The sequence below is a fragment of the Oreochromis niloticus genome, linkage group LG11 (assembly GCF_001858045.2).
Source record: "Oreochromis niloticus isolate F11D_XX linkage group LG11, O_niloticus_UMD_NMBU, whole genome shotgun sequence".
Taxonomy (NCBI): Eukaryota; Metazoa; Chordata; class Actinopteri; order Cichliformes; family Cichlidae; genus Oreochromis; species Oreochromis niloticus.
Window position 1 is genome coordinate 20,565,533 of NC_031976.2, and position 14,561 is coordinate 20,580,093.

The 14,561-nt window shown below is 38.6% G+C and overlaps 2 protein-coding genes across 2 annotated transcripts; both read right to left on the reverse strand.

The window, feature by feature from the left end:
• Window positions 1-237: 237 nt before the first annotated feature.
• Window positions 238-1,731, reverse strand: msmp2 (microseminoprotein, prostate associated 2). The gene is made up of 4 exons (XM_003450878.3): window positions 1,587-1,731; window positions 1,384-1,491; window positions 786-894; window positions 238-660 (listed from the first exon to the last, which is right to left on the reverse strand). Exons 2-4 carry the CDS (start codon window positions 1,487-1,489, stop codon window positions 486-488), a joined length of 390 nt encoding a protein of 129 aa, XP_003450926.1. The 5' UTR covers window positions 1,490-1,491; window positions 1,587-1,731; the 3' UTR covers window positions 238-485.
• Window positions 1,732-9,745: 8,014 nt separating this feature from the next.
• Window positions 9,746-14,156, reverse strand: zgc:174935 (FK506-binding protein 4). The gene is made up of 4 exons (XM_005472697.4): window positions 13,698-14,156; window positions 12,273-12,327; window positions 12,022-12,136; window positions 9,746-11,920 (listed from the first exon to the last, which is right to left on the reverse strand). Exons 1-4 carry the CDS (start codon window positions 13,989-13,991, stop codon window positions 11,665-11,667), a joined length of 720 nt encoding a protein of 239 aa, XP_005472754.2. The 5' UTR covers window positions 13,992-14,156; the 3' UTR covers window positions 9,746-11,664.
• Window positions 14,157-14,561: the final 405 nt, after the last annotated feature.

Sequence of the window (14,561 nt, forward strand, 5' to 3'; positions counted from 1 at the left end):
AAAACTCTATTTGGGATCCTTTATATTTTCAAAACACCGACCTCTCTTCAGTTGATGACTTTTTCGTTTCAGGTACAGATGCTCTAAATACCAGTTAGAAAGCTAGAAAAGCCACTGAGCAGTTTATAAACACTATGGTTACAGTTAAGCGTTAGAAAAATAACAAAGAAATATATTTATATAAAATAATAACACAGTAACAAATGTGAAAAAGCCATAAATTAGATATATTGAAGATTTTATTTGATCTTAAAAGGTGAACCGGACACATGTAACACATTTAAAGTTACAGTTCAAAAACAAACATCAAAATATTAAAATGACAAATATTATTATTAATATAATACGGCAAACAGATATGGAGGTAATTGCTTTTTTGTGTAAAATTGACTAATTTATGCTGAGCTAAAACCAATCATTTATTTAGTTATTCTTAATAAATATCACATTTTATCTATTGCTATCTTTGGTTTTATTTGCTGAATTCAAAATAAGGGATCGTTGTCAGATTTCCACGGCTGCCCTGCAGCTGTCCTGAGACGGCCTTGTCCCCAGAGGCACGGCAGTTTGTGATTGACTTTCATCACTGCAACGCTGGTGCAAGAATCCGGCTTACGGATGACCTCACACCAATCTGGATAGTCCACAGGCTGAGATCCACTGCAGGAAAGATTAGTGTTTAGTTAGTTTAGTTGTGAATGCTACATCAAAATATAGCATGTGCTTGGTGTGTGTGTGTGTGTGTGTGTGTGTGTGTGTGTGTGTGTGTGTGTAAGGAAACTCACTGGTCACAGCATCCCACTCCAAAAGGCTCCATGCAAACACACTGGTAGCAGTCACTGGTGATCCAGCTTTCTCCTATCCCGTACATCTGTCCCATGTGTTCACAGGTCCCTTAAAAATAACAAACATGAGAAAGAGAAGTAGAAAATTAAATAAAACCCATTCCATGCCATTACATTTGAAATTTACGAGAATAAGTGCATATCTATTAAAATGTTAATCACAAATTAAATTATATTTAAAAAACTGCCTAAATAATTTTTTTGCAGTTTTAGAAGTTAACTACACAAGAAAAAAAATGCTATAAAACCAGTTTAAATGCAGCTTTTTCACTCCTGCACTTCACTGATTTACCTTCTCTCAGGTATAGATGTTCTGAATGTTTGTGTAAAGAAAACTGCAGCCTCTTCATACTTGGTAGCTTATTACATTAGTATGCATCTGAAGCTTTTGAACCAATCCTGTTATCAAATGTGCATCTGATGAGTATCGACAGCACACAGACTAAGGGGATGGAGACATTCTGAGAACATTAGGTGCTCATGCACCAAAAAAAAGAAAAAAAGAAGTGTTTAATTGCATATGAAGGATATATGATACCTTTAGTGTTGAAGAAGCATTCGCCACTGCTGTACACAGAAAAGCATGGCACAGTGGCACTCAGGAAAGACAGTAGAGCCAGGAGCACACTTGCGGTGTTTGCCATTTCTGAAAAGAGAAGAAGTGCAAAGGTTAAAGAAACACCATGAACACGTCAGTCTGACTCAGGTTCATCAACTCAGTACTCAGGCTGAAGCTCTCACTTGGGTTGAAGTTTCCAGCACTGTGTATAAAAATGTTCTGCTGCTGTATTGTCTCCCAGGTCTCCTCTGTGCGGTCCTCCTTCTGTCATCCACCCTCTTCTTGCTTCTTCCTCCGTCCCCTCCTCAGTGCCCCTCCTGAACTGATGCACTCTCTCCTCTTGGTCTCTCTCTATTTATACTGCAGCAGCATGTTTTTGTCCCCCCTACCCCCCTTTTTATCAGAACACACTCACTTTCTACTTTCTTTGTTGCCATTTGTCCACAAACCTCCCACTCATTAATTACCAGCGGATGTTTACGCGCACATACACACCACACACAGAAATGCACACACAACAAGCGCATTTGTTGCAGTGTTTGTCATTCCCCCTTGCACTGCTTTGCAGACAGTGCCCCAGAGTATACAGTGTGCACTCTTTCAGATAACATTTGTTTCACGGGGTGCCATTTGACCCTATCTGTAGATCATGCTGATGACACCCTATATAGGACAACCAGGCTCTGGCCTATTGTCCAACATACGAGCAGCTACATGCGTGTGCATGAGCATAAACATGAACCTTTGACCCCGTTGTTAAAGACGTAATATGAAAAGACAGGTTTGTTTCGTTACAGTTAAGAGCTGATATTATATTTTAGCCTTCAAACAGAGATCTTGGCTGATTGTCTTTTGCTTACAAATGACTAATTTTAAAAGTCACTGAAGCATGTCACTTGCTTTATTCAATTTCATGTTCTTTAATTAATGAATCATAATGGGAACAACATTAGTCCAAAGAGGATTTCAAATGATTCAATGAACTTTGGCTAATTTTTCCTATTAAAAGTCTCTTTGTGTGTGGCGTGCGTCATTGTGGGGTTTATTTTAGGAACACAAGAGACGACGCAACATCTGACGATATCTGAAGGCCTCCTGATTAAATTTGAGCTCATTATATTTTTTCTTCTTTGTTGTGGGGTGTGTTTGAAGAAGCCACCTGAAATCCTGTGATAGCATAAGCTCATATGCACACACACACACACACACACATACGCACACACTGCGATTTTTTTAACCCCCATTCATCTGATCAGCCATTGGCTAGTCATATTTAATTTGAAGCATAGGAAAAATGTGTATGTGTGCCAGAGAGGCTTTGAGTGTTTAGGCAGAGCTATAAAGAACCAGTCCGTCTTGTTGACAGAAAAGTTTTGTTTAAAAAAAACAATTAGAGTCAGTGTTTCAGTGACCTGAACCCTCCATTGTAACACACTTACACTTACTTAAGCAAAAGTAAACAGAGGTGTTAGTTCTATTTGTTATAGAGGAAATCATTTTATTAAAACTGTCCCAGGAATGCACCCACAGCGAAGTACTGAATTCTCCAGTGTGAGAATTCCAGTGTGGGAATTCTCACACTGGAAAAACTCACATTTAGCTTACATGACTTTATTGAGGAGAAAAACATGGCTACCAGTGGTGGTGACCGTTGATCCCAGTGGACTGGAATTTTTGTGCAATGTCTGATATGACTCAGACTCGTCGTAGACTTATCGTACAGCAACATTTTTGCTTTGCTGTGTTTGTTGATTTGTTAAGTTTACCTTTAAACAAATTGAAGGGGGCAATAATCACAAAGTACGGTATGATTCGTTTGTAGGGAGCAAGTCCATTATCTTACTGAAAACCTACAAAATATAAGAAGAAACTAAAACAGAAAGAATGAAAATTGGAGGTAACCGTCTTTTCTACCGGCTCCACCAGTCTTGCAGCTGGCACTCCCTGAAGCATGTTCATATCAGGATGACACCTATTATTGGATGTTGCATAATAAAATGTCCTTGAGGAATGCAGTGGGGGGACTCTTTGTTGAAGTCAAATTGCATGATAATACTATGTACAACAACAGTAAAGGCTATTCTATTCTGTTTTATGGGAAAAGATACTTCATATTGAAACATTAATTAAAATAAAATTTCACATTTTGCATTCCTACAATCAAAAATAGTAAAAGAAAATCTCCAGGAGAGCAGATGGGGAACCAGAATGGCAAAATATAACCTAAAGTCCTTACATTGTGTTTAAAAATTGAATGAAATAAAAATAAACATATAAATAATTATAATAAGAAGAATAATGAGGAGGAAAAAGGAGGAAGTGAAAGATCTGACTTCTTCTCTGGTAAGACAAACACTGACAGCAACGCCTATTTGCTCATGAAGCAGGATGTTTCCGTACAGTCAGATCCTCGTTAAAAAAAAACCAAACAAACAAAAAAAAACCAAACAATGCACGTCTTTACTGTGTCAGCTGTCTGTAACAAGATTGTAGTTGTGTACTTGTGTGCATGCCTGCGTGTGTTTGAGAGAAAGAGCAGACAGCTGAAGCCGATATTCACTCATTTTTTTTTATTTGTGTCATTCAGAGTATAAAGAGATCATTCTGAAATTTTAATATCTATATTTTTAATATTTGCTATTTAAGAATTGCAATCATGTACTTGTAAAGATTTCCATCAGCACCATTTTTATTTTGCAGTACATCTCACGTCACACACAGGCCTTTTGTCAGGGATGAAGCAAGGTCAGAAGTCAGTGCCGGACTCTGTAGGAATATGTCTGATATTTAGTTGACATTATAAAGCACAAGAACAACCGAATATCAAACATATCACACAGCTTCTGGCGAACCAGGAAGAATCCTGCAGGCTGGAAAAACCTGTTGGACAAGAGAGACATGAGGCAGTGAGGTAAAAAAAAATAAATTAGGAAGTGACAAACATTGCACAATCAGTCAGATTGTTTAAGGCTGAATTTAACTAACACTGACTTGAACAACCTTCTACAGAAAGACAAAAACAGATCAGAGGCCCAGAGGGCGAGGGAGCCAGAGATCGTGTTGGCATTTGAGATCAGCGTCTCTGTTAGTTTCAGGAAATACACAGTTGGTGCAAATGCAAGAGAAGAGGTATGATATACATAACGAAACACTCTCAATAACAATGAAACACAAACAAAAATAAAGATACTCACTCATTCTCTCTAAGCACATGTGGAGTTCCAGCGTCCCATCAGTAGATCCTTCGCAAAACTGGCATGCTGATTAATAAAAAGTAGAAAAATAATAAAAATAAAAGAGAGCTAACTGTTGAATGTGTGCGAGTCTGTGAGACTGTCCCCAGTGGGACAGCATTTATATATATGCAGCCCTATGAGTTTGGGGGGGACCACCAACCTCCACTCTTTCAGTAACACACACTCTGTGTCCCATGTAATTAGAGGTATATTGATCAGCTGCTGTGGCCTGCAGCCTTTCCTCCCCACATTAGCTGGATCAATAGATGTAATGTTCATCCCACTGTGAGTACACACACACACACACAAACACACACACACACTGACATGACTGTAGAGTCAAATAACACTCAGTTATTGCCTGTAGGGAGGACAAGCGTGAAATGCTACGGTCATTTCACCAAAGTCACTGGTCGTATCCTGTTACTAAGATTATCTTTAAAAATATGAATATATTTAAAACAAATAAAACTTCTAAATTATGTTTGTTTTCATTAAACATGGTTACAGGAGGAAAATAAAATCCTTTTAAATGTTTTCCTTCATTATTATAACAATTAAGAGCATCTAAATGTGAAAGCAGTACAAGGTAACTCTTTTGTCCGAGAAATAACCAATTTTATTGTTTAAAGCAGAAACTTTAAACAATATTACTTTAATTTCAACCTACAAATCATTTCAAAGGCAAAAAGTTGACTTTTACTTCAAAACGTGGGCGCTGTTAGTGTCCATGGATCGACATTCATTAAACAGTTCTGTCATGTTTTCAATTGCTTGATATTTATATTTTAACGTGAGAATGACTGTAAAGTTTAACCGATTCTGCTAGACTTGTGACATTGAGGCAGACTGAGGATTGATTCTAAAATCTCAGTGACCTCCAGCTGTCAGTGTGACCTCTAGATGTCAGGTTGGTTTGTTATAACTTCCACTTTGTGTTTGGGGGGGTGGGGTGGGAAGGACTCTAACATGTGCTGAGTTCACGTCATCTACCGCATGTATTGACTGATAAAAAAAAAACACTTTTACCTGTGGTGAGTCACAGTTTTTCCTTTTAATTTGAAAGCACTGGGTGTAGCTGAGAAGGTGAACATTTCTGTAGCTGGAATATATTCCCTGTAAGTTTCATCGCTTACAGAGAATCTGGCTATTTTTAACACAGGTGCATTCTTAATTATACATTTCTGCTCATACATATCAAATCACACATTACAGTTTACATTTGTGACATCAGTCAGACTACATGTCCCTTGCTGCCGCCGATGTATCCTCTCCTGGTATGACGCCGACCTTGTCAGCCTATTGGGGCGGAATGATAGCCCCTCGATTGCCTAATTGTGAGCCTGGGGGAGTGTTTTAATCTCCAGCAGATGGCTGGCAGTGTGAAGCAGAATGAGAGATGACAGGGTGATACAGAGGAAAGTGATTTTAAAAATGAATTGCATGAGATTTAACATAACAACTAACATCCTTTGCATTGAGTTTGCTTGAAAGCCTTTTTTTAGTGCCCTCATCTCAAAGACCGAAGAGGAAAATTACATCCCTTTAGTTTAGTCCAAGATTTTCTGATTTCTGATAACATGTTTAAGGTTTAAGAGTTAATTTAAGTTAATCTGAAAGGGGTTTCAGTTTAGCTGAAGTATTAGTTTTTAACAGTGTTGCTGATAAGATTGCAGAACTAAGACATTGCTTGCAGCTTGTCTTAGTTTGACAGAAAAAGAATCACACGAGTGTGAAAACGTGTTTATTTTGTGCTTTTATAAAAAGGGGCAGATAACATCAACGACAATATACTCACTATAAACACAAATTACAACCAATGAAGTGATTTTGTAAACCTGATCACACAGCCCGATCGTTGCATGCAGTCATGAGTTAAATCTAATGGGTCTGATCTCATATAAAATCACTTCTGTGCAACTGCTTAACAAATCTAATGGAATAACGGACCTTCTGTAGGGTTTCGGTGCTGATCGTGAGCTGCTATGTCCCTGATTTGAACCCAAGTGAGGACTTCTGTCACATGTCATTTTACACCTGTCTCTTCACTTCGTGTCTTCTCCCTGCAGCTGGATAGTAGAGCGGTAAGACTACACACCTTTGTAGCAGGAGTTGCAAGTTCAATTCCCACCCGGCATCCAGTAAGAGTCCTGGCTAGACCCCTCACTCTAAAACCAACCCCTGGAACGGTGTGGCTATGTCTGCAGCTCGGACACAAGCATTTCATTGTGTATGTGACAAATAAAGGTTGTTTTTGTGCCCTGGTGAAATCTCTAGTAAAAGCATAAGATGATTTTAAAAAAACCCTTCAATAATAAAATCATAATTCATGAATGCTGAACCCCACAGACAGACACCCTTAAATGTTGGACATTTCTCATCTCTAAGTAAGACTTTCAGTCAATCAAATCTTTATTTCAAACGTATTCGTGTTAATGCACATAAAAAAACCCCCAATATCAGTGAAAGTCATTATATTTGCATAGAAAACACAAAAACAAAATGTTGACCGTTTCTTAATTGGAAAGGAGTAGGAGGAGTAATTTCTACCCTCTGTAGCTCATGTTATATATCATTTGACTATAAATCTAAAATACTCATATATGCTATGAATAACTACGCCTATATAATATTCATGTTATATTAATATATACATCTAAAATTAACAATTAGATGGAGCAACTTTGGACTGATGGATCGGCCAGAACGCAAGCTGCACAGCAAGCTTCACAAGAACAGACTGAAGTTTATGTGGAGCGACGCATCAAAGCTGTGGGTTCTGCGATTGGTCAGTTGATTATGCTCGCTCTCGCTCTCTCTCATGCACACACATACTGACGCAGAGGCAGGGTCACTAAAAGGGAGCGAAGCAGACAAGGTTAACAGTGGTTATTCAATATCTCCGTGTTTTCAGCGCTGGACGTGGAGGAGTTATCTAACAGAGGAAAATAAATTAATAAAAGCGATCCAAAAAGGCCAAAGCATAGTGTCCAGTACAATAAGACACAAATCGGATGTACATATGGTTAATAGGTTCACAGTGAAAGCGAAAGTGGAGACTGCTTTCCGTTTTTATTTTTGTTGTGTAGCATTTAGGTTTTTTTTTCCGCCAGCTTATATTTACATACAGTCAAATATGAAACCGACGCACAAACGCCCTTCATGGAGGCGCAGAATGGAGGACAGCAGCGTTATTAAATGTATATACACACTGTCTGACTGGTTCATTGTTCTTTCTCCTTCTGTCTGTGTTTGGATGTATTAATTATTACCTGTGCAACCAGGATACAGGTTAGTGGGCAGGTACAGTTTTCACAACCATGCACCCATCACGTTCCACACCTTGACTATTGTGTGCAATGTGTTCTCTGCCAACTAATATAATTTACTTTATGGCAGGGAGAGTAACAGAAAGGTCACCATCTGTTTGCACTCTTTAGCCAACCTGTGAGAAATATTACAAATATTGATTTTTCATTAATGCTTTCAGACACAAAGTTTATTTCTATACTGTATTTTAAACAACCTTGGTATGTTAAATATGCATATCAAAATCGTTAAATCACCAAGAAATACACTAAAATGCATAATAAATCACCATATATAAGATTGCATTTGCAGTCTTATATATGGCCTCACTGCTTTGGCAGCAGTGTAGGACTGTAAAAGCTCACTTAAGTAGGGTGGTGCCAAGCCATTCAAACTCTTAGAAGCAAGTAAGTTCATTTTTAAACTGGATCCTGAAATGTAAAGAGGCCAGTGTAGGTGTGATATGATCATGTCCTTTCTTTACTGCCAGAAGGCAAGCATTTTATACATCCCACATGCAACAAAGTAACAACTGAACAAACCCAACGATGAGAGAATTACAATAGTCTAATTCAGCGGTATTAAAGATGTGAATTACTCTCTCAAAGTCACGTGAAGGGTGGTAAGCCTCCAGCTTACTTCTCCTTTGTATAGAAGCACAGTCAAAAATCACACAAAGGTTCTTTGCAATTGGGTGGTAATCAGAAGCTAAAAGATCATTTCTGAACCAAAATGATTTCTTCTTGATGCTTATAATGAGCTTTAACGCCATATCAGAATGGTGTTAATCCAACTATTAGACGTTTCAGATAGTTCGTACTCTCATGGGTATAAATTGTACGCCAAGTGCTTGCTTAAAAAAGGGCTGTTTGACTGTTGATGTTTTCTCTGTCTTGTTGTGGGGTCTTTACCTTACTATAATAAGGTGCTTGAGGCAACTGCTGTTGTGATTTGGTGCTACAAATAGCTAAGCTACAATGTGCACTTTTGCTGTAAAACATATATCTGATTGAAAAGTATTGGTGGTATTTTAAAGGACACTGATAGGGATCAGGATAAAATTGTGATTGGTGGTGGACCATAGTGGTTATTTAATCTAATAAGGAAGAATTTTGTCTACTTAAGACAACAGCAATAAGGCTCCTGGTTTGAACCCCTGGTTGGTATTTCTTGGTTCTCCTGTGTAGGTACTCTGGATTCCTCCTACAGTCCAAAGATGTTAGGTTACTTGGTTTTTCTGAATTAGTTGTGGATGTGAAGCAGATACAGGGGTTGAACTTTGTTTAATGAGGTGCTGTATGAGAGTATGTGACATGTGGTGTAGAGCACTTTGAGCGGTCAGTAAGACTAGAAAAGCTCTAAATAAAGCAAGCACAGCCCACTGAAAATCCTTGGTGTGCTTAGTGTGTGTGGTCATAAAATAAATGATCACGTTATGGATTGCTATGGTAATGATACTTTGTGTGTTTTATAATATGTTGTAATAAGGTTGAATACTTTTCTAAGGGATTTTTATTTCATACTTCTTGTCCTCTACATCTCAGAGATAAATATTCAGCTTTAGTTATTGTTCTGCTTTGTGGGTTTCACTAGAGGTGGGTGAAATGATCCAAGTAACAATGGTATCGATACCAGCACTGGTAGTGGTATCAGATCGATACTAGCCCGGTAGGATCGATACTTTGTTTCTATCCTCTAAGTTCAGTATGTAACCCACTAAATTGTGTCAAATTAATAATTATTTCAAAAAAAAATTAAAATATACTGCAAACATCCAATATAAAAATATATGAACCTTTTTGTGTTGTCACATCAGTTTTATTTATAGCCCATTTAAACAACAGAAGTTGACTCAAAGTGCTTTAGAGACAGGTACATTTCATTTCAGGTATCCAAAAAACTCAGTTTTAAAACACATAAACGGCTGAAAGGTGTGATGTGGAAAGTAAAAATCACAACGATCACAATGATGATTCATCTCAAAAGTCATGACACACAACTCTTCTCTCCCTAAGCTGCCTTTATAAGTAATAAATCTAAACGTATTGGTACCATTATTGGTATTGGCAATATTGTCCCTTTTACTTGGTATCGGATTGATACCAAAGTTTTGCAGCATGCCACAGCACTCTATTTCACACACAAATGATCATGATGTTCCATTTTTAGGTGATCCCATGTTAGGAACAATAATGTGCTCTGCATATATAATAGAGGGGTTTTTTTGCACTATAATAATTCTTAGTGCATTTCTGTGTAATTATTATGCTACCTAATAAAAAGAAGACTGCTGTGGAGACTTTGAACTTACATCACAGAAATATTCCCCCTACTGTTTTAAAATGCCAAAAGACTTGCATTTCAAGCAAGTATTTTTCATTTCTTTTAAATTATATTTTTTAAACCTAAACTCAAGCACACAGTTGACAAGATATTACATGCATGCAACCCATCAGTCAAAAGATAGTTTACAGTTTTGCATTATTTTTGTGCCATAAATTAGACTGAACCAGAGCAGCTAAACATTGTTCCTCTTAAACAAGGTTAATATTAAAAGTTGGAATGGAAACAAAAGGTTGGAAGAGTAAGTGGTACTACTAGTAACAGGTCAGTGACATGACTGAGGGGAGAAAGGTATATATGGATTTTAAATGAACATATTCTCCCATCCAGACAACCTCTTTTGCAGGGAAGGCCTTGCATATTTCAGGAAGACAATGCTGAAGTAGAAGATCCAGGTGGTGAACTGGCCTGCCTGCAGCCCAGACTTACTGAAAACATTTGACACATCATGCTTTTAAAAATACAACAAAAAAGACGCGGGACTCTTGATCTGATAAGAATGGGAAAAACATTCCTCTCCCAAAAGTCCATCATCTGGTCTCCTCAGTTCCCTGACATTTACACTGTTGTTAAAAAGAAAAGGGGATGGGGTGCCAGCTTGGCTTACTGGTTGAGCGTGCAGCCGTATGCCTTGTGGCTAAAATGCACCGGTCAGGTTTCCAGTCCCACCTGTGGCCCTTTTCTGTGTGTCCTCTACTGCTCTCTCTCCTCATCTCTCCTGTCTAATCTACACTGATCAACTATCAAATAAAGGCAAAAATCACATAATTTTTAAAAAAAAGTATTTAAAAAAAGACAATGAAGAAGGGGGAATGCTACGCAGTGGTAAACATGGCCCTGTCCCAACTTCTATGAGACTTGTTTATTACATTTTACACTGCATCCTGACTTTTTAAGGAGTTGGGGTTGTAAACTGAGAAGTAAAACTTGAGATAACCAAAATAAAATAGATCTGACAACACAACTTACCTGATGATTTTTTATTGAGTCTTAGCACGTCCATATGACCGTGAGTGAACCACTTTTGCAAACTGTTGCATACCTATTCTGAACCACTTGCATCTTCCCCCTGACAAATGTCACCCACAAAACATTTTAAAAGACTAAAACTGAACTAAAATTATCCAATGTTAAATTATAAAACCAAAACAAGCAAAACTGATTCCTATCTATGAATTTACAGCAGGACCTTGTATCATTCACACAGACTTCACGTGCTGCTTTTAGACACTTAGTATCAAGAAACTAGAGTATTGTTGACCATGTGCACAGTTATCGGGTTTCTTAAGACTAACTAGATTTATCCTTGTTCTTTTTATATATCACACACCAAATGAGACCAAGACCAGGATACTAGTGTCCATGCCCGATCTTATGGGTCCAATTCCTTTAGCCTTTTAAGCTTTAGGGGCCTCAGCCTTTGCTTCTTCTTGTTTGGGGGCCTCAGCCTTTGGCTCTTCTTGTTTGGGGCCTCAGCCTTTGGCTCTTCTTGTTTGGGGGCCTCAGCCTTTGGCTCTTCTTGTTTGGGGGCCTCAGCCTTTGGCTCTTCTTGTTTGGGGGCCTCAGCCTTTGGTTGATCTTGTTTAGGGGCCTCTGCCTTTGGTTGCTCTTTTATTCCACACAAAGTTCTTTTACGAGAAAAATGTACAATAAAAAAGTGCATGAATATCACAATAAATATATAATAATAGGCTCTGCAGATTTATGTTAATTAAAGCTGTAACCATACCTTGCTTCTGCAATATCTGTTTTTATGAACTGACACACTAAGCTGTGTTTTTCTAGTTGCTGCTTCAGAGTGTCTTCTTCTGTTGTCCAGCTCGTCTTCTCTTTTTCCTGCTCAGCTGTAAGTGTTACCAAATTACAAGATGGGGTGGAAGTTAGTAAAAGCTTAGTAAAACATACAAAAAAGTCTTTCCTTTCTTTACTTCCAACTACACAACTACTTTCATTCACTGGACTTCATAAACCATCACTTACCTTTCAGACTTTTTAACTGTGCCTCTGCTGCTCCCACTTCATCTGTGATTGCCTTCTGCAAATGCAAAGGAAAAGCTCAGCAACACAGAGCACTTGTGAAACCACAGAGATCAAATTTGCACAAATGGTTTGCAGAATGTGAACGTGATAGGTATGTAAATATAAATGATTGGGAGAAAAACCCCCCCCACAAGAACCAAAGTGCAGTAAAATGGTGGCTCCCTTGGCTTTCTCCTCAGCCACACGCTATGATGCTACACAGCAAAGTCACTTTCATTTGGGAATGTTGCATGTAGCAGATATATATCATTTATAGGCCTAGCATAAGGACTAGCCTACATGCTATTTGTTTTACAGTTGAAAGCACCACCCACTGCTGTTTGCTTGGGTGAAGGAGTATGCTCACCTTCCCAATAGGGCCTGCAATATATACAGCAGAGGCTATAATGTATTGTTTGAATTAACAAAAAATAAAATAAAATAAATTAATTAAAAAAAAATCTTTTTTTTTTTTTTTTTAGATCCAAATCACAACAACAATCACATCAAGGCATTTTATATTATATGGTACAGACCCTGCAACAATACAGAGAACAGGCCAACAATCAAATGACACCTATGAGTAAGCACTTGGAGACAGTGGGAAGGAAAAACTCAATTTTAACAGGAAGAAACCTCAGGCAGAAGGGGAGGGAGACAGGACAAAAATCCTGTTGCAGCAGAAAGATTCAGAATTGGGTTAACGGTGCACCTGACTTTGTCTGCAGGTTAACCCCCCCCAATAAGAAAAGACCTGATGCTATATCATAAATCAGAAATGACTGAGTCAGAACAGTTGGCATAATGAAGAATTTACAGGTGTGTCTTCTTCCAGTAACCATTAGACCACCTCAAAAACCATGAAGACAAAAAAAAAAGCTATAAATCAAAACACTGTACTGCATTATTATAAATGCATATACTGTACAGATGAAGAATACCTGTGCCAATACAAACGACCATGTACGCTGTTACTCATATTAAGTAATAATTACATGCAATGTGGGGAAGAAGAAACAGTGCATCATGGGAAGGGCCATTGCAAACCCATTGCAGCATAACCAAGGGATCCATCTGTATGTTTATCAAAAATTAAAGTTTTAAGCTGTATCTTCAAAGAGCTGGATGTCAAAGACTGATATTTTGTACAGTAATGTAGGAAATCAGCTTCAGTTTAGTGGCGGCATTAAGTCCACTGTCAGTCGGACAAGCCTGAGTTTCTGAGTGTACCTAAGCTCCTCAACAGGTGGAACGGGTTTGGGGAGTTCTTCTTGAACTAAACCACACTCGGGTTCCACTAGCTCTCTCTTCCCGTAATAATAACAAAGAAACAAAAGGAATAAAACCGTGTGAACCTAATAACGCCTGATAAATATTCCGACTCACCAGGTCTGCCTGGCAGGCGTCCGTATCTCCCTTAGACTTTTCCCCGCCGGTCTGGAGCTTGTTCACCTCCTCCTCCAGCGCTTTGTGCTCAGTGTTGGCCTTTTCCAGCATGTTCTGCTTCTCTGCTTTATCGTTCTGGTATTCTCCCAGCACATCATTGGCAACCCGCAGTCTGACATCCTGAAACTTGAACTGCTTCTCGTATTTTTCGTGCTCACCTTTCCGCAGTTTCATGATCCCCACCAAAGCGACCGACACCACTACGGTCGCAGGTAGCAAGAACTGCGGCTTCATTGTTTGCTCGGCGCTGAGAGCCTTCCTTTACTGCCGAAAGTGAAGAGCGGATCTTCTTACAGTGCGGCCTCTTTAACGTTCACGAGTGTTGTCAGTGGATCCGGCAAAGTTGCTCTGTGCGTCACCCTGGCTACACCGTGAATGAATTAATGAGTCACCTGAGCTTACCTGGATTGGACTTTCATCAATGTGGTTGGACCTGAGCTGGTCAGTAAACACGCCCTCTCCGAGCATGCCGTGTCTAAAGATAGACAGGTTGGGCCTGTTGGCTTGGAGTAAACTGGTTTGCCTTAGTAGGCCTGTATATAGGCCTGTACACACACACACACACACACACACACACACATTTATAAAGACCTATTTTGATTTTCCACCTAATTTCTAGAGGACATAAAAAATTATTTAGAAGCTGCAATAATCAGTTTGGCCTAAGCTGTAGTAGACCAAATAGCAATATATATAGCAATATAGCAATATATATGTATATATATATAGCTGTTGAAAGCAAACAGCAGATGTTAGACCTGTAAGAGATGGGCTCTAGATAGGCTGCACGATCACGATGTAAAT